This window comes from Bombina bombina, chromosome 3, assembly GCF_027579735.1.
Source record: "Bombina bombina isolate aBomBom1 chromosome 3, aBomBom1.pri, whole genome shotgun sequence".
Classification (NCBI taxonomy): Eukaryota; Metazoa; Chordata; class Amphibia; order Anura; family Bombinatoridae; genus Bombina; species Bombina bombina.
Window position 1 is genome coordinate 956403929 of NC_069501.1, and position 25841 is coordinate 956429769.

The 25841-nt window shown below is 41.7% G+C and overlaps 1 protein-coding gene across 2 annotated transcripts in view; it reads left to right on the plus strand.

Annotated features, from left to right (window-relative positions):
• Nucleotides 1-25841, plus strand: part of SLC25A30 (solute carrier family 25 member 30) — a 265044-nt gene that overhangs the window by 120939 nt on the left and 118264 nt on the right. For both annotated transcript variants that reach the window (XM_053707997.1, XM_053707998.1), the window contains exons 3-5: nt 5157-5304; nt 7075-7169; nt 7347-7432. In XM_053707997.1, coding sequence (XP_053563972.1) covers nt 5157-5304; nt 7075-7169; nt 7347-7432 — 329 coding nt within the window. The remainder of the gene's footprint in view (nt 1-5156; nt 5305-7074; nt 7170-7346; nt 7433-25841) is intronic.

A 25841-nucleotide genomic window follows, 5' to 3' on the forward strand; every position in this document is an offset into this window, starting at 1 on the left:
CACCACGGTATCATATGGTTTCTCCTATGCAAATATTCCTCCTTAACGTCGGTCGAATGACTGGGGTAGGCGGAGCCTAGGAGGGATCATGTGACCAGCTTTGCTGGGCTCTTTGCCATTTCCTGTTGTCCTGTTGGGGAAGAGAATATCCCACAAGTAAGGATGACGCCGTGGACCGGACACACCGTTGGAGAAAGTAATTTATCAGGTAAACATAAATTCTGTTTTTTCTTAAAGGCACAGTACTGTTTTTATTTTTTGCTTAACTTGATTTAAAGTGTTTTCCAAGCTTGCTGATCTCATTGCTAGTCTGTTAAAACATGTCTGACATAGAGGAGACTCCTTGTTCATTATGTTTAGAAGCCATGGTGGAAGCCCCTCTTAGAATGTGTACTAAATGTACTGATTTCACTCTAAGTAATAAAGGTCATATTCTGTCTTTAAAAAAATTATCACCAGAGGAATCTGACGAGGGGGAAGTTATGCCGACTAACTCGCCCCACGTGTCAGACCCTTTGACTCCCGCTCAAGGGATTCGCGCTCGAGTGGCGCCAAGTACATCTAGGGCGCCCATGGTGTTTACTTTACAAGACATGGCGGCAGTCATGGATAATACTGTCAGCGGTATTATCCAGACTACCTGGGTTTCGAGGAAAGTGAGATAGCTCTGGAGTTAGAAGATATACAGAGCATACTGAAGCTTTTGTAGCCATGTCTGATACTCCCTCACAATATGCAGAAGCTGAGGAAGGAGAGCTTCTTTCTGTGGGTGATGTTTCTGACTCAGGGAAGAGGATTCATCCTGATTCTGATATGTCAACATTTAAATTTAAGCTTGAACACCTCCGCGTATTGCTCAGGGAGGTTTTAGCTGCTCTGAATGGCTGTGATACAATTGCAGTACCAGAAAAATTGTGTAGATTGGACAAATACTATGCAGTGCCGGTGTGCACTGATGTGTTTCCAATACCTAAAAGATTTACAGAAATTATTTCCAAGGAATAGGATAGACCAGGTGTGCCGTTCTCTCCCCCTCCTATTTTTAAGAAAATGTTTCCGATAGATGCCACCACGCGGGACTTATGGCAGACAGTCCCTAAGGTGGAGGGAGCAGTTTCTACCCTAGCTAAGCGTTCTACTATCCCTGTCGAGGACAGTTGTGCTTTCTCAGATCCAATGGATAAAAAGTTAGAGGGTTACCTTAAGAAAATGTTTATTCAACAAGGTTTTATTCTTCAGTCCCTTGCATGCATTGCCCCAGTCACTGCTGCTGCGGCCTTCTGGTTTGAGTCTCTGGAAGAGGCTTTACAGGTAGAGACCCCATTGGATGACATACTTGACAAGCTTAGAGCACTTAAGCTAGCCAATGCATTTGTTTCTGATGCCATTGTTCATTTGACTAAACTAACGGCTAAGAATTCCGGTTTTGCTATTCAAGCGCGCAGGGCGCTATGGCTTAAATCATGGTCAGCTGATGTTACTTCAAAGTCTAAGCTGCTTAACATTCCCTTCAAGGGGCAAACCCTATTCGGGCCTGGTTTGAAGGAGATCATTTCTGATATCACTGGAGGAAAAGGCCATGCCCTTCCTCAGGATAGGTCCAAATCAAGGGCCAAACAGACTAATTTTCGTGCCTTTCGAAACTTCAAGGCGAGTGCGGCATCAACTTCCTCTAATGCAAAACAAGTGGGAACGTTTGCCCAATCCAAGTCGGTCTGGAGACCTAACCAGACCTGGAACAAAGGTAAGCAGGCCAAAAAGCCTGCTGCTGCCTCTAAGACAGCATGAAGGATCAGCCCCCTATCCGGAAACGGATCTAGTAGGGGGCAGACTTTCGCTCTTCGCCCAGGCTTGGGCAAGAGATGTCCAGGATCCCTGGGCGTTAGAGATTGTATCCCATGGGTATCTTCTGGACTTCAGAGCTTCCCCTCCAAAAGGGAGGTTTCACCTTTCACAATTATCTGCAAACCAGATAAAGAGAGAGGCATTCTTACACTGTGTTCAAGACCTCCTAGTTATGGGAGTGATCCATCCAGTTCCAAAGGAGGAACAAGGACAGGGATTTTACTCAAATCTGTTTGTGGTTCCCAAAAAAGAGGGAACCTTCAGACCAATTTTAGATCTCAAACAAATTCCTCAGAGTTCCATCATTCAAGATGGAAACTATTCGTACCATCCTACCTATGATCCAGGAGGGTCAATATATGACTACAGTGGATTTAAAGGATGCTTATCTTCACATTCCGATACACAAAGATCATCATCGGTTTCTCAGGTTCGCCTTCCTGAACAGGCATTACCAGTTTGTGGTTCTTCCATTTGGGTTAGCTACAGCCCCAATAATCTTTACGAAGGTTCTGGGGTCACTTCTGGCGGTCCTAAGGCCGCGGGGCATAGCAGTGGCCCCTTATTTAGACGACATTCTGATACAGGCGTCAAATTACCAAATTGCCAAGTCTCATACGGACATAGTTCTGGCATTTCTGAGGTCGCATGGGTGGAAGGTGAACGAAGAAAAGAGTTCTCTATCCCCTCTCACAAGAGTTTCCTTTCTGGGAACTCTAATAGATTCTGTAGAAATGAGAATTTACCTGACAGAGTCCAGGTTATCAAAACTTCTAAATTCCTGCCGGGTTCTTTATTCCACTTCTCGCCCTTCGGTGGCTCAGTGTATGGAAGTAATCGGCTTAATGGTAGCGGCAATGGACATAGTGCTGTTTGCCCGTCTACATCTCAGACCGCTGCAACTATGCATGCTCAGTCAGTGGAATGGGGATTACACAGATTTGTCCCCTCTACTAAATCTGGATCAAGATATCTCGGGTCCATCTGTCCAAAGGTATGACCTTTCGCAGGCCAGATTGGACAATTGTAACGACAGATGCCAGCCTTCTAGGCTGGGGGGCAGTCTGGAACTCCCTGAAGGCTCAGGGATCGTGGACTCAGGAGGAGACACTCCTTCCAATAAACATTTTGGAACTAAGAGCGATATTCAATGCTCTTCAGGCTTGGCCTCAGCTAGCGACAATGAGGTTCATCAGATTTCAGTCGGACAACATCACGACTGTGGCTTACATCAACCATCAAGGGGGAACAAGGAGTTCCCTAGCGATGTTAGAAGTCTCAAAGATAATTTGCTGGGCAGAGATTCACTCTTGCCACCTATCAGCTATCCATATCCCAGGTGTGGAGAACTGGGAGGCGGATTTTCTAAGTCGTCAGACTTTTCATCCAGGGGAGTGGGAACTCCACCCGGAGGTGTTTGCACAATTGATTCGTCGTTGGGGCAAACCAGAACTGGATCTCATGGCGTCTCGCCAGAATGCCAAGCTTCCTTGTTATGGATCCAGGTCCAGGGATCCCAAGGCGACGCTGATAGATGATCTAGCAGCACCTTGGTCTTTCAACCTGGCTTATGTGTTTCCACAGTTTCCTCTGCTCCCTCGTCTGATAGCCAAAATCAAGCAGGAGAGAGCATCAGTGATTTTGATAGCGCCTGTGTGGCCACACAGGACTTGGTATGCAGATCTGGTGGACATGTCATCCTTTCCACCATGGACTCTGCCGCTGAGGAAGGACCTTCTGTTTCAGGGTCCCTTCAACCATCCAAATCTACTTTCTCTGAGACTGACTGCCTGGAGATTGAACGCTTGATTTTATCAAAGCGTGGCTTCTCCGAGTCAGTCATTGATACCTTAATTCAGGCTCGAAAGCCTGTCGCCAGGAAAATCTATCATAAGATATGGCGTAAATATCTTTTTTGGTGTGAATCCAAGGGTTACTCATGGAGTAGAGTCAAGATTCCCAGGATATTATCTTTTCTCCAAGAAGGATTAGAAAAAGGATTGTCAGCTAGTTCCTTAAGGGGACAGATTTCTGCTCTGTCTATTCTTTTGCACAAGCGTCTGGCGGATAGTCCAGACATTCAGGCATTTTGTCAGGCTTTGGTTAGAATCAAGCCTGTGTTTAAACCTGTTGCTCCGCCATGGAGTTTAAATTTGGTTCTTAAAGTTCTTCAGGGGGTTCCGTTTAAACCTCTTCATTCCATAGATATCAAACTTTTATCTTGGAAAGTTCTATTTTTGGTAGCTATTTCCTTGGCTCGTAGAGTTTCCGAGTTATCTGCCTTACAATGTGATTCCCCTTATCTGATTTTCCATGCAGATAAGGTAGTCTTGCGTACCAAACCTGGGTTTTTACCTAAGGTGGTATCTAATAAGAATATCAATCAGGAGATTGTGGTTCCGTTGTGTCCTAATCCTTCTTCGAAGAAGGAACGTCTATTACACAATCTTGACGTGGTTCGTGCTTTAAAGTATTTACAAGCTACTAAAGATTTTCGTCAAACATCTGCTTTGTTTGTAGTCTACTCTGGACAGAGGAGAGGCCAATAGGCTTCGGCAACTTCTTTCTTTTTGGCTAAGGAGTATAATACGCTTAGCTTATGAGACTGCTGGCCTGCAGCCTCCTGAAAGGATTACAGCTCATTCTACTAGAGCTGTTGCTTCCACATGGGCCTTTAAAAATGAGGCTTCTGTTGAACAGATTTGCAAGGCGGCGACTTGGTCTTCGCTTCATACCTTTTCAAAATTCTATAAATTTGATACTTTTGCTTCTTCGGAGGCTATTTTTGGGAGAAAGGTCTTACAGGCAGTGGTACCTTCCATTTAAGTACCTGCCTTGTCCCTCCCTTCATCCGTGTACTTTAGCTTTGGTATTGGTATCCCACAAGTAAAGGATGAACCCGTGGACTGGATACACCTTACAAGAGAAAACATAATTTATGCTTACCTGATAAATTTATTTCTCTTGTGGTGTATCCAGTCCACGGCCCGCCCTGTCATTTTAAGGCAGGTATTTAACTTTAAACTACAGTCACCACTGCACCCTATGGTTTCTCCTTTCTCTTGCTTGTCTTCGGTCGAATGACTGGATATGGCAGTTAGGGGAGGAGCTATATGGACAGCTCTGCTGTGGGTGTCCTCTTGCAACTTCCTGTTGGGAAGGAGAATATCCCACAAGTAATGGATGATCCGTGGACTGGATACACCACAAGAGAAATAAATTTATCAGGTAAGCATAAATTATGTTTTCCCTATCCATCTTTTGTGGTTTCCCCTTCAGTATCAGATTACATTTTTATTTAATATTTTCAGGCACTTTCCCTATAGACTTGACCAAAACACGCCTTCAGGTGCAGGGTCAAGCAAATGATGCAAAATACAAGGAAATACGCTACCGAGGAATGCTTCATGCACTTGCAAGAATATGGAAAGAGGAGGGGGTGAAAGCACTCTACTCTGGGTAAGTCAATTGCATTGAACAGTAGCTATATCATTTATTGAACTTTGTTCATCCTTTTTTTAATGCATTATATTTAGTTCTCTAAACCAGTGCTCGACACATGTTGAAAATTTAGAAGCCGGCCCAAAAAATCTGGTATACATTATTATAATTTCATAGCACATGTAGCACATACTATGCATATGACTACTCACGTTATACTCCAAAAATGGACATGTTGTCCAATTTGCGAATAATATCGGTGTTTGCCTGATAGCCAGAATACCTGAGATAAGACAGGGAAAAAAGTAGCTTGTAGGGTCATGGTCCACCCTAGCATTAATGTAGCATCTTGTGGGGTGATCCACACACTGCAGAACTTGACAGGCAATAGCAAGGAAGGGTAGACTTTTTTTCAGCGACGGGAGTGTACTTCTTACCTGCCTGCTCTCCTCATGCTGTGTTCATTACCTGGTCACTTATCTTTATTACTTTTTTTTTTTAACAATGTTTGCTGCAATTGTTTTTCAATAGCTAAACTCCACCCACCACAACTTATTTTGTTTTAGATTATTGAACAAACTAGCCAGTGTGGTGTGTGTGTTTTTTTATTTTTTTATTTTTGTATTTAGCAAAAGCTTTATTGCTTTGCATTTCATTTGATTTTCTATAAGGCCAATTAGGGGCAGATGTGGTAAAGTTAGTCTTGTGAAGTCTGCCATGCATACTTTCAATCCACTGAATTGAAAGTAATTTATTTTTCAGACTTAAAGGGACATAAAACAAGTTGGGATAGAGACAAAATATAATATGTACTTTAATTACTTTACCTGCAAATTTATACTGCAGTGCCTTGCCATTAACCCTTTCTTTTAAGTTTCCGAATTGTAAAGCTCTAACTCCCCTCACACAATTCCTTTTATGGCTGTATCTATATCTATTGTTGCTTTGGTAGAATGCAAAAATGCATACCAATTATCTTCTGGAGCATGCCTAGAAGCTGTGAACTCAGTTGAAATACAATGCCTATGTCTAAACACTGATAAGTGGGGGTGGATCACACTGCTCCAGGCAGCATGAAGTATTTTTTTTTTTTTTTTTTTTTAACATATTTGATCACTTACACTTAATTTTTAGTGATGCTAAATCCTAGCGTATGTTAATCAATTGGATGCTATTTTAGATTAAAAAAAAATAAAAAATCTATTTACCACCACACCATGGGAGGTTAATTTACGATGTTATCACCTGTTTACATTGTATGCTATGTAATAAAAAAATAAATAAAAAAAATTCATATTTTCAGTATAGGTGGCTGTTTCAACAGGCAAAAACAGATGTGTTTTCCAACAACTGCTTTACCTTTATTTTATAATTTAGCATATTAAAATAGATAATAGAAAAAATTACACTCTACCTGCTAAAGGGGATACAAATTAACAGTACAATGTCCCTCTTAAGAGTCTGGAATTTAAGTTGTGTGTGTTTAGAAACCTATGAAATACAGATTTTAACTAATCAATTCACAATGCCCTTTATTTCTAACGGAAAAATACTAATTCTCAAGGTTTTCTAAAGCTAAACTGTAAATTATTTCCCTTGAACCTTAAGGTGAAAACACTTGCATGCAAGCCCTATTAGTGGTTTTAAACAGGAATTTGATGTAAAACCAATTAATAAGGGCAATGTCCTCATATCTGCTTTGTAAGAATGAAGATCATGGGTTGGTGTGTAATCAGTATATATAGTTCATTATTGATTCTTTATATTAAAACTTATTTTTCTGTTTAGGATTGCGCCTGCAATGCTCCGACAGGCATCATACGGCACCATTAAAATTGGCACTTATCAGAGCATGAAGAGGTTGTTTGTGGATAGGCCAGAAGGTGGGTCCTAACTTTTCCGAAAGGACTGGAGATCATTTTGTGTTGGGCAGTTTTTTTTTTTTTTCACTAGTGCTGCCAGATGCATCATTTTCATTCTGTATTTTGCTATTGTTCTCGTTGGTCAGCAGTGATAATGCTCTATATATGTGAAAGCAATTCATTTTCTTTCTATTGTAGATGAAACATTGGTTCTTAATGTGTTTTGTGGTGTTCTTTCTGGAGTGGTTTCTTCTTGTATTGCTAATCCCACTGACGTTTTGAAGGTATGTATGTTAAAGTATCTTACAGTAGTAACCAACATGTATGGTGTGTTGTAGATAGGTACCTCTAGTGCAGTGCTTGACGAATATGTTCAAAAATTAGGAGCCAGTAAGAATATTTAGGAGCCAGGCATATTTTTAGGAGCCAGACAGTTGGATTTGTATATAGATATATGGAGAATAACCCAAAAAGTTAGGAGCCAGGGGTAAAATTCTAGGAGCCAGTGGCTCCCAGGCTCCTGGGTTTGTCGAGCCCTGCTCTAGTGGATGTAAACATGAGGTGGTGGTGAGAATGTGGCAGCCCATTATTTCTCTCAATTCCTGTTCTGAAGGGCCCCCAATAGGCCAGATTTAGCCTGACTTAAGGACAGGTCAGATGAGACGGTTATGATTGAGCTAATGAACAGCATTAGAAGGGAGATACTTAAATATTGCCTGTTAGGGCTGGAATTGAGAAACGCCACTGTTGTGCAAGGGTAGGGTGTATGTTCAGATAAGATAAACTTGGTGTAGCTGCCTTTTACCAAATGGGTTAATCACATCTCTTAATTGTCCTGTATGACAACTGAGGAGTAAATGGGTGCAATCACTGTATTTAATAACCCCTTTTCTATGCTCAATCTTTTAACTTGATAAGCAAGCAAAAAAGTGTTTTGGTGGTTTAAAAAATCATCATTAAACTTGGGTTAAAGTGTAAAAAAAGGATCACTTAATACTTAAGTAATTCCAATCACGGTTAACTAACTAGTACAGGGTACCTGTCTGCATAAACTGAATACAACATAGGCTTATACTATGTTTTAGTGATTGTTTGGTCTTCCACTCTGTTCTGTGTCTTACATGTTATGATTTATATGAACCGAATACTTGGATGGCATGTTACAAATAAACAAACGGTAGATCAATTTTAGCTTTAAAATGGCATGCTATACCACCCCAAAAATTCTCAAGAATCATTTTCAGAAATCCTAGCTAATAAAAAAAAAAAAAAAAATTTATTTTATATACCACAAAAGTATCACTAGTATGACTGCTGTACTTCATGAACTTACTCTCTGAAGTTATTTCAGCTCTGTATATTTAGCTCACTTGTGATGCACATGGATACATTTTTTTGTAACATTTCAGCCAGGCCCCATCCGAAAAGGACAGCCCTGTCTTGTAATTCAATTCTCTCCTGGTCAAAAGGAAGCTTGCTGTAATAAATACCAGGAAAACACCTGCTCTTATCAGTTACAGAATAACAAGACATGAGGGATTGCCTGGCTTTTCAGGGCTGGACTAGTCTTGGGATGGTGACAGATGAGATCAACTACATTATTTTAATTTCTGTGTATTCTGTAATGTTAAAGCGGATGTAAAGTCAATGCTATTGCACAATCTCATCTTGTTTAGCAATCAAAATTAAGTTAACTTTAATTCATCGTTGTTTTCAAATGTACAATGTTATCGATATATATACTTATTTACTGTGAATCGTCTTGCTCGCTTCCTCCGCCCGCCATTTTGGACCGCATTTCTAACGTTGATTGACACTGTATTCGACTAATAATCTTTCATACCCCATGGCGTCCAGCCCCTTTTCGTAGACGTCACAATTTCTTTATGCGCATGCGTTCACCAGCTGATGATTGATTTAGAAGCTTTTACAAGATACGCAGTCAGTACGCATGCGCATTTACAATAGCAGTTCCGATAGCGATTGCCTAATAATTTACTAACGCATGCGCATATTAGGCACTGAATGTTAAACGCATGCGCAAAAAACCCAAAACATTGTGAACGAGCTTTTCAAATACGTAATAGAGCGGGTGGGACCGCTCTATACGTAATGCGGCAGAAATACAGGAAGAAATGGATGGGAGGAGTTATAATCGAAAACGGAGATAAGTTTACATTTAAAATATGTGATATTTTGAGAATTTTATTTAAAAAAAAGGCGTTTTAACTAATACACTGATTATGAATTAATATTGATTACTAAAAAAGGGAAAATTTACATTCACTTTAAGTGTCTGGAAAGTGAAAATGTATACTTTGTTACTCAAGTTATTGTACTATCATGATTCTGTTATATTTATTTTTTATGCTATCATCCAGTTTAAATATTCTGCACACCATATGTCATATTTCAATATACATACTTTAATAAACCTTTTATTTTATAACAGAGCTATCTGCAATTTAAGGGACAGAAAATAAATTTCTTTCCATAAGGCAGGGAGAGTCCACGACTTAATTCCTTACTGTTGGGAAATACAATGCCTGGCCACCAGGAGGTGGCAAAGACACCTCAGTCGAAGGCATAAATATCCCTCCAACTTTCCCTATCCTCCCAGTCATTCTTTGCCTTTCGTCACTAGAGGAGGTGGCAGAGAAGTGTCAGAAGATTCGGATAGTCCTGTAATGGGTATGTTCCCTTCAAGAGAGGACTGGAGTTTTAAGTAATCCTATAAACCTCTCAGTGAGTATTGATGTAACTTAGAGTCTGGAGATGAAGGGAAAGTTTTTCTGCGAAACCATCCAGGCTGTTGGCTAACAACTCCTGAGCAATCAGTGTTTACGAGTTTCAATGCTTGCTTTTCTTTTTTAAGACACAATGAGTCCACGAATTATCTTAATTACTAATGGGATATTCACCTCCTGGTCAGCAGGAGGCGGCAAATAGCACCACAGCAGAGCTGTTAAATAGCTCCTCCCTTGCCTCCCACTCCAGTCATTCTCTTTGCCTACGTTATTTATAGGAAGAGGTAAAATGAGGTGTTAGATTAGATTCTTCAATCAAGAGTTTATTATTTTTAAAGTAGTGCAAGATTGTGCTGCTTTGTTCTAGGGTGTAGCCGTAGTCCATATCAGTCTCTTCAGTAGAGCTTTGGTGGCTTTAGAGCAATAGGAACTTGTGGGACATATTTCTTTCATGTAATTAGCAAGAGTCCATGAGCTAGTGACGTATGGGATATACATTCCTACCAGGAGGGGCAAAGTTTCCCAAACCTCAAAATGCCTATAAATACACCCCTCACCACACCCACAAATCAGTTTTACAAACTTTGCCTCCCGTGGAGGTGGTGAAGTAAGTTTGTGCTAGATTCTACGTTTATATGCGCTTCGCAGCGGGCTGGAGCCCGGTTTTCCTCTGTGTGCAGTGAATGTCAGAGGGATGTGAAGAGAGTATTGCCTATTTGAATTCAATGGTCCCTTCTACGGGATCTATTTCATAGGTTCTCTGTTATCGGTCGTAGAGATTCATCTCTTACCTCCCTTTTCAGATCGACGATATACTCTTATGTACCATTACCTCTACTGATTCTCGTTTCAGTACTGGTTTGGCTTTCTACTACATGTAGATGAGTGTCCTGGGGTAAGTAAGCCTTATTTTTTGTGACACTCTAAGCTATGGTTGGGCACTTTTTTTATAAAGTTCTAAATATGTGTTTAAACATTTATTTGCCTTGATTCAGGATGTTCAATATTCCTTTTTTCAGACAGTCAGTTTCATTATTGGGATAATGCATATGAATTAAAACATTTTTTTCTTACCTTAAAAATTGACTTTTTTCCCTGTGGGCTGTTAGGCTCGCGGGGGCTGAAAATGCTTAATTTTATTGCGTCATTCTTGGCGCAGACTTTTTTGGCGCAAAAATTTTCTTTGTCATTTCCGGCGTCATACTTGTCGCCGGAAGTTGCGTCATGTTTTTGACGTTTTTTCGCGCCAAAAATGTCGGCGTCACCGGATATGGCGTCATTTTTGGCGCCAAAGCATTTAGGCGCCAAATAATGTGGGCGTCTTTTTTGGCGCCAAAAAATATGGGCGTCTCCACATTATTTAAGTCTTGTTGTTTATTTGCTTCTGGTTGCTAGAAGCTTGTTCATTGGCATTTTTTCCCATTCCTGAAACTGTCATTTAAGGAATTTGATAAATTTTGCTTTATATGTTGTTTTTTCTATTACATATTGCAAGATGTCTCAGATTGACCCTGAATCAGAAGCTACTTCTGGAAAATCGCTGCCTGATGCTGGATCTACCAAAGTTAAGTGTATTTGCTGTAAACTTGTGGTAACTGTCCCTCCGGCTGTTGTTTGTGATGAATGTCATGATAAACTTGCTAATGCAGATAATATTTCCTTTAGTAATGTTCCATTACCTGTTGCTGTTCAGTCAACATCTAATACTCAGGGTGTTCCTGTTAATATAAGAGATTTTGTTTCTAAATCTATCAGGAAGGCTATGTCTGTTATTCCTCCTTCCAGTAAACGTAAAAGGTCTTTTAAAACTTCTCATTTTCCAGATGAATTTTTAAATGAACAACATCTTTCTGATTCTGTTTCTGATGATGATTTGTCTGGTTCAGAGGATTCTGTTTCAGAGATTGACACTGATAAATCTTCATATTTATTTAAAATGGAATTTATTCATTCTTTACTTAAAGAAGTCTTAATTGCTTTAGAAATAGAGGATTCTGGTCCTCTTGATACTAAATCTAAACGTTTAAATACGGTTTTTAAACCTCCTGTAGTTATTCCGGAGGTTTTTCCCATCCCTGATGCTATTTCTGAAGTAATTTCCAGGGAATGGAATAATCTGGGTAATTCATTTACTCCTTCTAAAAGGTTTAAGAAATTATATCCTGTGCCATCTGACAGATTAGAGTTTTGGGACAAAATCCCTAAGGTTGATGGGGCTATCTCTACTCTTGCTAAACGTACTACTATTCCTACGGCAGATAGTACTTCCTTTAAGGATCCTTTAGATAGGAAAATTGAATCCTTTCTAAGAAAAGCTTATTTATGTTCAGGTAATCTTCTTAGGCCTGCTATATCTTTGGCGGATGTTGCTGCAGCTTCAACTTTCTGGTTGGAGGCTTTAGCACAACAAGTAACAGATCATAATACTCATAGCATTGTTAATCTTCTTCAACATGCTAATAACTTTATTTGTGATGCCATCTTTGACATCATTAGGGTTGATGTCAGGTATATGTCTTTAGCTATTTTAGCTAGAAGAGCTTTATGGCTTAAAACTTGGAATGCTGATATGTCTTCTAAGTCAACTTTGCTTTCCCTTTCTTTCCAAGGTAATAAATTGTTTGGTTCACAGTTGGATTCTATTATTTCAACTGTTACTGGGGGGAAAGGAACTTTTTTACCACAGGATAAAAAATCCAAAGGTAAATATAGGGCTGCTAATCGTTTTCGTTCCTTTCGTCACAATAAGGAACAAAAGCCTGATCCTTCCCCAACAGGAACGGTATCAGTTTGGAAACCATCTCCAGTCTGGAATAAATCCAAGCCTTTTAGAAAGCCAAAGTCAGCTCCCAAGTCCACATGAAGGTGCGGCCCTCATTCCAGCGCAGCTGGTAGGGGGCAGATTACGATTTTTCAAAGAAATTTGGATCAATTCGATTCAGTCTTTGGATTCAGAACATTGTTTCTCAAGGGTACAGAATAGGTTTCAAGATAAGGCCTCCTGCAAGAAGATTTTTTCTTTCTCGCGTTCCAATAAATCCAGTGAAGGCTCAAGCGTTTCTGAAATGTGTTTCAGATCTAGAGTTGGCTGGAGTAATTGTGCCTGTTCCAGTTCTGGAACAAGGTCTGGGGTTCTACTCAAATCTATTCATTGTACCAAAGAAGGAGAATTCGTTCAGACCAGTACTGGATTTAAAGATATTGAATCGTTATGTAAAAATACCAACATTCAAAATGGTAACTATAAGGACTATTCTGCCTTTTGCAAGGGCATTATATGTCCACAATAGATTTACAGGATGCATATCTGCATATTCCGATTCATCCAGATCACTTTCAGTTTCTGAGATTCTCTTTTCTAGACAAGCATTACCAGTTTGTGGCTCTGCCGTTTGGCCTAGCAACAGCTCCAAGGATTTTTTCAAAGGTTCTCGGTGCCCTACTATCTGTAATCAGAGAACAGGGTATTGTGGTATTTCCTTATTTGGACGATATCTTGGTACTTGCTCAGTCTTCACATTTAGCAGAATCTCATACGAATCGACTTGTGTTGTTTCTTCAAGAACATGGTTGGAGGATCAATTTACCAAAGAGTTTGTTGATTCCTCAGACAAGGGTAACCTTTTTAGGTTTCCAGATAGATTCAGTGTCCATGACTCTGTCGTTAACGGACAAGAGACGTCTGAAATTGGTTTCAGCTTGTCGAAACCTTCAGTCTCAATCATTCCCTTCGGTAGCCTTATGCATGGAAATTCTAGGTCTTATGACTGCTGCATCGGACGCGATCCCCTTTGCTCGTTTTCACATGCGACCTCTTCAGCTCTGTATGCTGAACCAGTGGTGCAGGGATTATACAAAGATATCACAATTAATATCTTTAAAACCGAATGTACGACACTCTCTGACGTGGTGGACAGACCACCATCGTTTAGTTCAGGGGGCTTCTTTTTTTCCTCCAACCTGGACTGTGATCTCAACAGATGCAAGTCTGACAGGTTGGGGAGCTGTATGGGGGTCTCTGACAGCACAGGGGGTTTGGGAATCTCAGGAGGCGAGATTACCAATCAACATTTTGGAACTCCGTGCGATTTTCAGAGCTCTTCAGTCGTGGCCTCTTCTAAAGAGAGAGTCATTCATTTGTTTTCAGACGGACAATGTCACAACCGTGGCATATGTCAATCATCAAGGAGGGACTCGCAGTCCTCTGGCTATGAAAGAAGTATCTCGAATACTTGTATGGGCGGAATCCAGCTCCTGTCTAATTTCTGCGGTTCACATCCCAGGTATAGACAATTGGGAAGCGGATTATCTCAGTCGCCAAACATTACATCCGGGCGAATGGTCTCTTCACCCAGAAGTATTTCTTCAGATTGTTCAATTCTGGGGACTTCCAGAAATAGATCTGATGGCTTCTCATCTAAACAAGAAGCTTCCCAGGTATCTGTCCAGATCCAGGGATCCTCAGGCGGAAGCAGTGGATGCATTGTCTCTTCCTTGGAAGTATCATCCTGCCTATATCTTTCCGCCTCTAGTTCTTCTTCCAAGAGTGATTTCCAAGATTCTAAAGGAGCGTTAGTTTGTTCTGCTGGTGGCTCCAGCATGGCCTCACAGGTTTTGGTATGCAGATCTTGTTCAGATGGCTACTTGTCAACCATGGACTCTTCCGTTAAGACCAGACCTATCGCAAGGTCCTTTTTTCCATCAGGATCTCAAATCCTTAAATTTGAAGGTATGGAGATTGAACGCTTGATTCTCAGTCATAGAGGTTTCTCTGACTCCGTAATTAATACTATGTTACAGGCTCGTAAAACTGTATCTAGGAAGATATATTATCGAGTCTGGAAGACTTACATCTCTTGGTGCTCTTCTCATCATTTTTCCTGGCATTCTTTTAGAATTCCTAGAATTTTAAAATTTCTTCAGGATGGTCTGGATAAAGGTTTGTCTGCAAGTTCTTTGAAAGGACAAATTTCTGCTCTTTCTGTGTTTCACAGAAAGATTGCTTATCTTCCTGATATTCATTGTTTTGTTCAGGCTTTGGTTCGTATCAAACCTGTCATTAAGTCAATCTCTCCTCCTTGGAGTTTGAATTTGGTTCTGGGGGCTTTACAAGCTCCTTTGTTTGAACCTATGCATTCTCTGGACATTAAATTACTTTCTTGGAAAGTCCTCTTCCTTTTGGCCATCTCTTCTGCTAGAAGAGTTTCAGAGTTATCTGCTCTTTCTTGTGAATCTCCTTTTCTGATTTTTCATCAGGATAAGGCGGTGTTGCGAACTTCATTTAAATTTTTACCTAAAGTTGTGAACTCTAACAACATTAGTAGAGAAATTGTGGTTCCTTCATTATGTCCTAATCCTAAGAATTCTAAGGAAAGATCGTTGCATTCTTTGGATGTAGTTAGAGCTTTGAAATATTATGTTGAAGCTACTAAAGGTTTCCGAAAGACTTCTAGTCTATTTGTTATCTTTTCCGGTTCCAGGAAAGGTCAGAAGGCCTCTGCCATTTCTTTGGCATCTTGGTTAAAATCTTTGATTCATCATGCTTATGTCGAGTCGGGTAAATCCCCGCCTCAAAGGATTACAGCTCATTCTACTAGGTCAGTTTCTACTTCCTGGGCGTTTAGGAATGAAGCTTCGGTTGATCAGATTTGCAAAGCAGCCACTTGGTCTTCTTTGCATACTTTTACTAAATTCTACCATTTTGATGTGTTTTCTTCTTCTGAAGCAGTTTTTGGTAGAAAAGTACTTCAGGCAGCGGTTTCAGTTTGATTCTTCTGCTTATAATTTCAGTTTTTTTCATTATAAGATTAAAACTTTATTTTGGGTTGTGGATTATTTTTTCAGCGGAATTGGCTGTCTTTATTTTATCCCTCCCTCTCTAGTGACTCTTGCATTGAAGTTCCACATCTTGGGTATTTATTATCCCATACGTCACTAGCTCATGGACTCTTGCTAATTACATGAAAGAAAACATAATTTATGTAAGAACTTACCTGATAAATTCATTTCTTTCATATTAGCAAGAGTCCATGAGGCCCACCCTTTTTTGTGGTGGTTATGATTTTTTTGTATAAAGCACAATTATTCCAATTCCTTATTTTTTATGCTTTCGCACTTTTTTCTTATCACCCCACTTCTTGGCTATTCGTTAAACTGATTTGTGGGTGTGGTGAGGGGTGTATTTATAGGCATTTTGAGGTTTGGGAAACTTTGCCCCTCCTGGTAGGAATGTATATCCCATACGTCACTAGCTCATGGACTCTTGCTAATATGAAAGAAATGAATTTATCAGGTAAGTTCTTACATAAATTATGTTTTCTCACTGCGCCTCCCATATATTTATGCTGCCCTAATACTGATAGCCTAAGCAAGATTATTCAGGCTTTATCCTTTTTCCACAGGGCTATGTGAGGGAGAGGACCTCGCAAACCCGCTGAGCTGCCTTTCTGTCGGGCAGATTTTAAAGGTAAGTGCTAACTTTCTCTTGTAAGGTGTATCCAGTCCACGGGTTCATCCTTTTACTTGTGGGATATTCTCCTTCCTAACAGGAAGTGGCAAAGAGCACAAAGCAGAGCTGTCCATATAGCTCCCCCTCTAGCTCCACCCCCCAGTAATTCTCTTTGCTGGCTCTAAGCAATAGGGTCCCTCTCGGAAGGGTAAAGTGAATGTGGTGTTAAATTTGTAGTTTTTGTTCTACAAGCAAAAGTTTATTTTAAATGGTACCGGTTTGTACTATTTACTCTCCAGCAGAAAAGAGATGAAGATTTCTGCAGGGAGGAAAATGATTTTAGCATGTTGTAACTAAAATCCACTGCTGTTCCCACAAAGGACTGAGGAGTACCAGAAAACTTCAGTTGGGGGGAACGGTTTGCAGGTTAGGCTGCACTAAGGTATGTTCAGTCATTTATTTCTAGACAAGACTGTGATAATGCTAGAAAAGGACTGATGAGATCCCCATGAGGGAAGGGTAAGCTTTATTCAGAGACTAAGTATGGAATTACAGGCTTACAGAACAGGGCTAATTTAGGCTGGTTGACACTATTTTATGACAAACGGTTTTTACTAATAAATATCGTTTTTTGAGACACTTTGAGGTTCCTTTGGGTTTCTTTCAGGGGTTGCTACCCACATGGCTATTAATATAACACTTAGGAGTGTTTCTTTAGGCCTCACAACACCGGAGTAAGGTGGGAGGGGCCTAATTTCGCGCCTGCAGTTTGAGGGCCTATAAAGAAGCTTTTTCCCCACAAATCTGGTTCCTAAGGGCAGGTAGGGCCACAGCTGAGCTGTGGCAAGGGGCTGAAGTCGTTTTAACCGGTTGTTAGATTGCTATTGATCCGGTTTGGGCATTAAGGGGTTAATCGTTTTTCTTGCTAGTTGTGCAATCTTACCAATGCTTTAGGTACATACTGTGAAAATTTCGAAAAGTTTGCTGCATTTTTCACTGTTTTGGAAAATTGTGTGCCTTTTTTATTTCTTAAAGGCACAGTAACGTTTTTTTGCAACGTGTGTTTTTACTTGATTAAAGTGTTTTCTAAGCCTGTTTCTTACTACTAGTCTGTTAAACATGTCTGACACTAAGGAAAATCCTTGTTCAATGTGTTTAGAAGCCATGGTGGAACCCCCTCTCAGAATGTGTCCCACTTGTACTGATATGTCTATACATTTTAAAGAACATATTGTTGCACTTAAAAATGTGGCCCAATATGATTCTCAGACAGAAGTTAATGAGGTTAGCCCGTTATCCTCTCCCCAAGTGTCACAACCAGTTACGCCCGCTCAAGCGACGCCTAGCGCCTCTAGTGTGTAACTCTTTTACCTTGCAAGACTTGGCGGCAGTTATGGATAATACCCTCTCAGTGTTTTTATCTAAACTGCCTATGTTACCTGCAAAGCGTGATAGCTCTGTTTTTAAGAACTGATTCTGACGCTTTAGTAGCCGTATCCGATATACACTCACAACGCTCTGAAATGGGGGCGAGGGATGTGCCGTCGGAGGGAGAAATTCCCGATTCGGGAAAGGTTGCTCCTCAGACAGACTCAGATACGTTGGCATTTAAATTTAAACTATAACACCTCCGCTTATTGCTCAGGGAGGTACTAGTTACTCTGGATGACTGCGACCCTTTGGTGGTTCCAGAGAAATTGTGTAAAATGGACAAATACCTAGAAGTGCCTGTTTACACTGATGTGTTCCCGGTCCCTAAGAGGATTGCGGATATAGTAACTAGGGAGTGGGATAGACCAGGTATTCCGTTTGTTCCCCCTCCCTGTTTTTAAGAAAATGTTCAGATGTGGCAGACGGTCCCTTAGGTGGAGGGGGCTGTTTCATCACTTGCTAAACGCACAACCATACCAATTGAGGACAGTTGTGCTTTTAAAGACCCTATGGATAAAAAATTAGAGGGTTTACTTAAGAAAATTTTTGTTCAACAAGGTTTTCTTCTCCAACCTATAGCGTGCATTGTTCCTGTAACTACTGCAGCTGCTTTCTGGTTCGAGGCGCTGGAAGAGGCGCTCCAGACGGAGACTTCATATGAGGACATTATGGACAGAATTAAGGCTCTTAAGCTGGCTAATTCTTTTATCATAGATGCTGCTTTCCAACTAGCTAAGTTAGCGGCAAATAATTCAGGTTTCGCCATTCTGGCGCGCAGGGCGCTATGGCTGAAGTCCTAGTCGGCCGATGTGTCGTCAAAATCCAAACTACTGAACATCCCTTTCAAAGGAAAGACACTTTTTAGGCCTGAATTGAAAGATTATCTCAGAAATCACTGGGGCAAAAGGCCATGCTCTCCCTCAGGACAAGTCCTTTAAGACAAAAAACAAAATAATTTTCGTTCCTTTCGAAATTTCAGGAGCGGTCTCGCTTCATCCTCCCCTGCTGCAAAGCAGGAGGGTAACACTTCACAACCCAGGGCAGCCTGGAAACCTTACCAGGGCTGGAACAAGGGTAAACAGGCCAAGAAGCCTGCAGCTGCCTCCAAGACAGCATGAAGGGGTAGCCCCCGATCCGGGACCGGATCTAGTGGGGGGCAGACTCTCTCTCTTCGCTCAGGCCTGGGCAAGAGACGTACACGTTTACCTGGGCCTTAGAGATTGTATCCCAGGGATATCTTCTAGAATTCAAGGACTCCCCTCCAAGGGGAAGGTTCCACATTTCTCGTTTGTCTACAGACCAGACAAAGAAAGAGGCGTTCTTACGCTGTGTAGAAGACCTACATACAATGGTAGTGATCCACCCAGTTCCAATTGTTGAACAAGGGCTGGGGTTTTACTCAAACCTGTTTGTGGTTCCCAAAAAAGAAGGAACTTTCAGACCAATCCTGGATCTCAAAATTCTAAACAAATTCCTCAGGGGTCCCGTCATTCAAGATGGAGACCATTCGGACAATCTTAACAATGATCCAGGAGGGTCAATATATGACTACCGTGGATCTACAGGATGCGTATCTGCACATTCCTATCCACAAAGATCATCACTAGTTTCTCAGGTTCGCCTTTCTGGACAAGCATTATCAGTTTGTGGCTCTTCCTTTCGGGTTGGCCACTGCTCCCAGAATTTTCACAAAGGTGCTAGGGTCCCTCCTGGTGGTTCTAAGACCGCGGGGCATAGCAGTGGCACCTTATCTAGACGACATCTTAATTCAGGCGTCGACTTTCCAAAGAGCCAAGTCTCACACGGAAATTGTATTGGCCTTTCTGAGGTCTCACGGGTGGAAGGTGAACACCAAAAAGAGTTCTCTCTCCCCCCTCACAAGAGTTCCATTCCTAGGAACCCTAATAGACTCGGTAGAAATGAAGATATTTCTGACGGAGGTCAGAAAGTTAAAACTTTTAACTACTTGCCGAGCTCTTCATTCCATTCATCGGCCGTGTGTAGCTCAGTGCATGGAGACAATCGGACTAATGGTAGCGGCAATGGACATAGTCCCTTTCGCACGGATTCACCTCAGACCACTGCATCTATGCATGCTCAAACAGTGGAATGGGGATTATGCAGATTTGTCTCCTCAAATACAGTTGGACCAGGAGACCAGAGATTCTCTTCTCTGGTGGTTGTCTCAGGATCACCTGTCTCAGGGAATGTGTTTCTGCAGACCAGAGTGGATCATCGTAACGACCGACGCCAGTCTATTGGGCTGGGGTGCAGTCTGGGACTCCCTGAAAGCTCAGGGCTTATGGTCTCGGGAAGAAGCTCTTCTCCCGATAAACATTCTGGAACTGAGGGCGATATACAACGCTCTTCAGGCATGGCCGCAGCTAGCTGCGGACAAATTCATCAGATTTCAGTCGGACAACATCACGACTGTAGCTTACATCAACCATCAAGGGGGAACAAGGAGTCCCCTAGCAATGATGGAAGTAACCAAAATAATCAGGTGGGTGGAGAATCACTCTTGCCACCTCTCAGCAATTCACATCCCAGGAGTAGACAACTGGGAGGCGGATTTTCTAAGTCGTCAGACTTTTCATCCGGGGGAGTGGGAACTCCACCCGGAGGTATTTACCCAGCTGACTCGGCTATGGGACACTCAAGAATTGGATCTGATGGCGTCCCGTCAGAATGCCAAACTTCCTCTTTATGGGTCCAGGTTCTGGGATCCCCAGGCGGTGTTGATAGATGCTCTAGCAGCGCCTTGGTCCTTCAATCGGGCCTATGTGTTTCCACCGTTTCTTCTCCTTCCTCGTCTGGTTGCCAGAATCAAGCAGGAGAGGGCGTCGGTGATTCTAATAGCGCCTGCGTGGCCACGCAGGACCTGGTATGCAGACCTAGTGGACATGTCATCCGTTCCACCATGGACTCTGCCAATGAGGCAGGACCTTCTACTTCAAGGTCCTTTCAAACATCCAAATCTAATTTCTCTGCGTCTGACTGCTTGGAGATTGAATGCCTAATTCTATCTAAGCGTGGTTTCTCTGAGTCGGTTATCGATACCCTGATTCAGGCTAGAAAGCCTGTCACCAGGAAAATCTACCATAAGATTTGGCGAAAATATCTTTATTGGTGCGAATCCAAGGGTTACTCATGGAGTAAGATTAGGATTCCCAGGATATTATCTTTTCTCCAAGATAGATTGGAGAAAGGCTTGTCAGCTAGTTCCTTAAAGGGACAGATATCTGCTTTGTCTATTCTTTTACACAAACGTCTGGTGGAGGTACCAGACGTTCAAGCGTTTACTCAGGCTTTAGTCAGAATCAAGCCTGTTTATAGACCTGTGGCTCCGCCATGGAGTCTGAATTTAGTCCTTTCAGTTCTGCAAGGGGTTCCGTTTGAACCTTTACATTCCATAGATATTAAGCTTTTATCTTGGAAAGTTTTGTTTTTGGTAGCTATCTCTTCTGCTCGAAGAGTTTCAGAGTTATCTGCTTTACAGTGTGACTCACCTTACTTGGTGTTCCATGCAGATAAGGTAGTTTTGCGTACAAAACCCGGTTTTCTTCCTAAGGTTGTGTCTAATAAGAATATTAACCAGGAAATTATTGTTCCTTCTCTGTGTCCTAATCCTTCTTCGAAGAAGGAACGTTTGTTACACAATCTTGATGTGGTTCGTGCTTTAAAGTTCTATTTACAAACAACTTCATTGTTTATCTATTCTGGTAAGAGAAGAGGTCAGAAGGCGACTGCTACCTCTTTCCTTTTGGCTGAAAAGCATCATCCGTCTGGCCTATGAGACTGCTGGCCAGCAGCCTCCTGAAACAATTACTGCTCATTCTACCAGAGCAGTGGCTTCCACATGGGCTTTTAAAAATGAGGCTTCTGTTGAACAGATTTGTAAGGCAGCGACTTGGTCTTCGCTGCATACTTTTTCCAAATTTTCCAAATTCGATACTTTTGCTTCTTCGGAGGCTATTTTTGGGAGAGGTGTTTTACAAGCAGTGGTGCCTTCCGTTTAAGGTACCTGTCTTGTTCCCTCCTTTCATCCGTGTCCTAAAGCTTTGGTATTGGTATCCCACAAGTAAAGGATGAACCCGTGGACTGGATACACCTTACAAGAGAAAACAGAATTTATGCTTACCTGATAAATTACTTTCTCTTGTGGTGTATCCAGTCCTAGGCCTGCCCTGGCTATTAGTCAGGTAGATTTTTAGTTTAAACTACAGTCACCACTGCACCCTATGGCTTCTCCTTTTTCTTCCTAACCTTCGGTCGAATGACTGGGGGGTGGAGCTAGAGGGGGAGCTATATGGACAGCTCTGCTGTGTGCTCTCTTTGCCACTTCTTGTTAGGAAGGAGAATATCCCACAAGTAAAGGATGAACCCGTGGACTGGATACACCACAAGAGAAAGTAATTTATCAGGTAAGCATAAATTCAGTTTTTTATTCTGGGTCTGAAGGAAGATCTTTGAGGAGTGGAGCACCTTATTAAATTCCAGGGGACATAACTTCATTTTATATAAGAGGAGGATCCTGTGACAGCAAGTGGTATGTAGGCACTGGGCTAAGGGCTTAACCTCTATAACTGAGTATAGAGAACTCAGTAGGAGGGAAATGTGTTTTGTGGCAAGTTCAGCAATCGGTTTGTATTTGGGCTAAGATGCTACATATCAGCGGTAGCACTATTTTTATCTTTATGACAATGGCGACCGGGAGATCGATAGCGGTAACTCCCATGATGGGCGGAGCTTGGTTTGCGCGGTTTTGAGATGCGCACGCTACTGTTTGGGTACATTGCCAGTGTAGAATGGCAGTTACTGTTATCACGCCCACGGGGGGGTGGAGCTATGTTTGGCGCCATTTTGGCTGGTGCACTTCCTATTTTTCTTCCGATATCGGAAAGGAAGACTGGTAGCACAGTAGTTAATGTTGTTCCTTATGTGGGACCGGACAGCGCCGCTGCTGCGTTCCGGATCCGTTATGAATAAGAATAGGAACCAGTATCTTCTCTCCTATTCCTTGTAACTTTTTATAAATAAAGTTTGGGGATTTTCTTGTTTCAAAGACAGATGGGCACCTCAGCAATGGTTAGGCTGAGGTGTAGGTAGGTTCTAATATAGTTACGTACTAATTTATCCTTCTGCTGCTCTAAAAAATATAAAGTTTATTTTTAAGTTTTAAAGAGACGGTAACGTTTTCTTTTACAAGATACGATGAGTCCACGGATTTCATCCTTGTGGGATATCGCCTCCTGGTCAGCAGGAGGAGGCAAAGAGCATCACAGCAGAGCTGTATATATAGCTCCTCCCTTCCCTCCCACTCCAGTCATTCTCTTTGCCTGTGTTAGTGATAGGAAGAGGTAAAGTGAGGTGTTAGTTATAGATTCTTCAATCAAGAGTGTATTATTTTTAAAAGTGGTGCCTCAGTGTGCTACTTTGTTCTGGGGTGTAGCCTAGACCAGATCAGTCTCTTCAGTAAAAAAAGAAGCATTTGGTGGCTTTAAAGCAATGGGAACTTGTGGGACATAATTCTCACTGCGCCTCCCATACTGATGCTGCCCTGCTTGTAAAGTCTGAGGGAAGAGTAAAACTCAGTACTTTTTATTTCCACAGGCCAATGTGAGGAGAAAATTAGGACCTCACAAGCCGGGTGGACTGCCTTTGCTGTTGGGCAGATTGAGGTAAGTACAGGTGGCCCTCGGTTTACAATGGTTCAATTTAAGCCGTTTCAGAATAACAACCTTTTTTTTCAATCATGTGACTGCTATTGAAAAGCATTGAGAAGCAGTGCATTGATTAAAATAGCCTGTAGGTGGAGCTGTCCGCTTGTTTTGCCGCAAAGATATGCAAGCCAAGCAAGCTGAAATTAATTTGTGTAACTAGACCTGAGCTATCGAGCAGTTTTCAAAGGAACAAGATCTTCCTGTCTATAAATCAGTCCAGATTGAAATGCATAGAAAGAACTGTTGGCAGAAAAATGCAAGTAAAGTCTGTGTTGTGATTATTTTATTAGGTTTATAATGCAGTTTAGCAAATGTTTTTGTTCATTTAACTTAGTTTAATTATATATTCTGTGTTGTGTGATTATTTTATTAGGTTTAAAATGCTGTTAAGCATTTAAAGTCTTTATTTCAAAGCTTTAAAAATAATGTTTAAGTGTTACTTATGACAATTTTGAGAGGGGCCTGGAACCTAACTCCCTCACTTCCCATTGACTTACATTATAAACTGGGTTTCAATTTACAACGGTTTCGATTTACAACCATTCCTTCTGGAACCTAACCCCGGCGTAAACTGAGGGCTACCTGTACTGACTTTTTTTATTTCTGGGGTTACAAGAAAGAAACCTCCATCCGGAGGTATTTGCCACCCTGATTCTCAGATGGGGCAGGCTGGAGTTGGATCTTATGGCATCTCGTCAGAATGCCAAGCTTCCGAGATACAGGTCCAGGGATCCCCAGGCCGAGCTGATAGATGCCTTGGCAGTTCCTTGGTCTTTCAGCTTAGCGTGCGAGTTCTCTCCATTTGCTCTCCTTTCCCGTGTGATTGCTCGAGTCAAACAGGTGAGGGCATCGGTTATCCTCATCGCTCCTGCGTGGCCTTGCAGGACTTGGTATGCCGATCTGGTGAACATGTCATCTCAGCCACCAGGGTCGCTTCCATTGAGGGAAGACCTTCTCCTTCAGGGACCCTTCCTTCATCCGAATCTAGTTTCTCTGCAGCTACCTGCTTGGAAATTGAACGCTTAATTTTATCTAAGCGAGGGTTTTCTGATTCGGTTATAGACACCTTGATTCGGGCACGTAAGCCTGTTACTAGGAAAATTTCCCGTATTATATGGCGTAAATATCTTTGTTGGTGTGAATTCAAGGGCTACTCTTGGAGTAGGGTTAGGATTCCCAGGATTTTGTCTTTTCTCTAAGAATGTTTGGAGAAAGGGTTGTCAGCAAGTTCCTTAAAAGGACAGATTTCTGCTTGTTGATTTTGTTACCCAAGCGTCTGGCTGATGTTCCAGATGTCCAATCTTTTTGTCAGGCTCTGACTAGAATCAGGCCTTTATTCAGACCAATTGCTCCTCCTTGGAGTTTGAATCTTCAGGGGGTTCCGTTTGAACCTATGCATTCCATTGCTTTTACAATGTGATTCTCCTTATCTTATTTTCTATTCGGATAAGGTGGTGGTACGAACCAAACCCGGTTTTCTTCCTAAGGTTGTTTCAACTAAAAATATTAATCAGGAAATTGTTGTTCCTTCCTTGTGTCCTACTTCTAAGAAGGAGCGGCTGTTACATAGTTTGGGTGTGGTCCGTGCTTTGACGTTTTACTTACAGACAACTATGGGTTTTCGTCAATCGTCTTCCCTGTTTGTTGTTTTTTCTGGGAAACGTGGGGGTCAGAAAGCTTACAGTTACCTCTCGTTTTCCTTTTGACTGAAGAGTATCATCCGTTTTGCATATGTGACTGTTGGGCAGCAGCCTCCTGGGCGAATTACGACTCATTCCACTAAGCCTGTGGCTTCTTCATGAGCATTCAAAAATGATGCTTTTGTTGATCGGATTTGCAAAGCTGCAACTTGGTCGTCTCTTCACACTTTTTCCAAATTTTCCAAATTTGATACCTTTGCCTCGGCTGAGGCTGTTTTTGGGAGGAAAGTTCTTCAAGCAGTGGTGCCTTCCGTTTAGGTTACCTGTCTTGTCCCTCCCTTTTCATCCGTGTACTATAATTTTGGTATTGTATCCCACAAGTAAGGATGAAATCTCTGGACTCATCGTATCTTGTAAAAGAAAAGGAAATTTATTCTTACCTGATAAATTTTCTTTCTTTTTCGATACGATGAGTCCACGGCCCGCCCTGTTTTTGTACGACAGGTCTTTAATTTTGTTAAACTTCAGTCACCTCTGCACCTTGGCTTTTCCTTTCTCTTCCTAACTTCGGTGCAATGACTGGAGTGGGAGGGAAGGGAGGAGCTATATATACAACTCTGCTGTTGTGCTCTTTGCCTCCTCCTGCTGACCAGGAGGCGATATCCCACAAGTAAGGATGAAATCCGTGGACTCATCGTATCGTA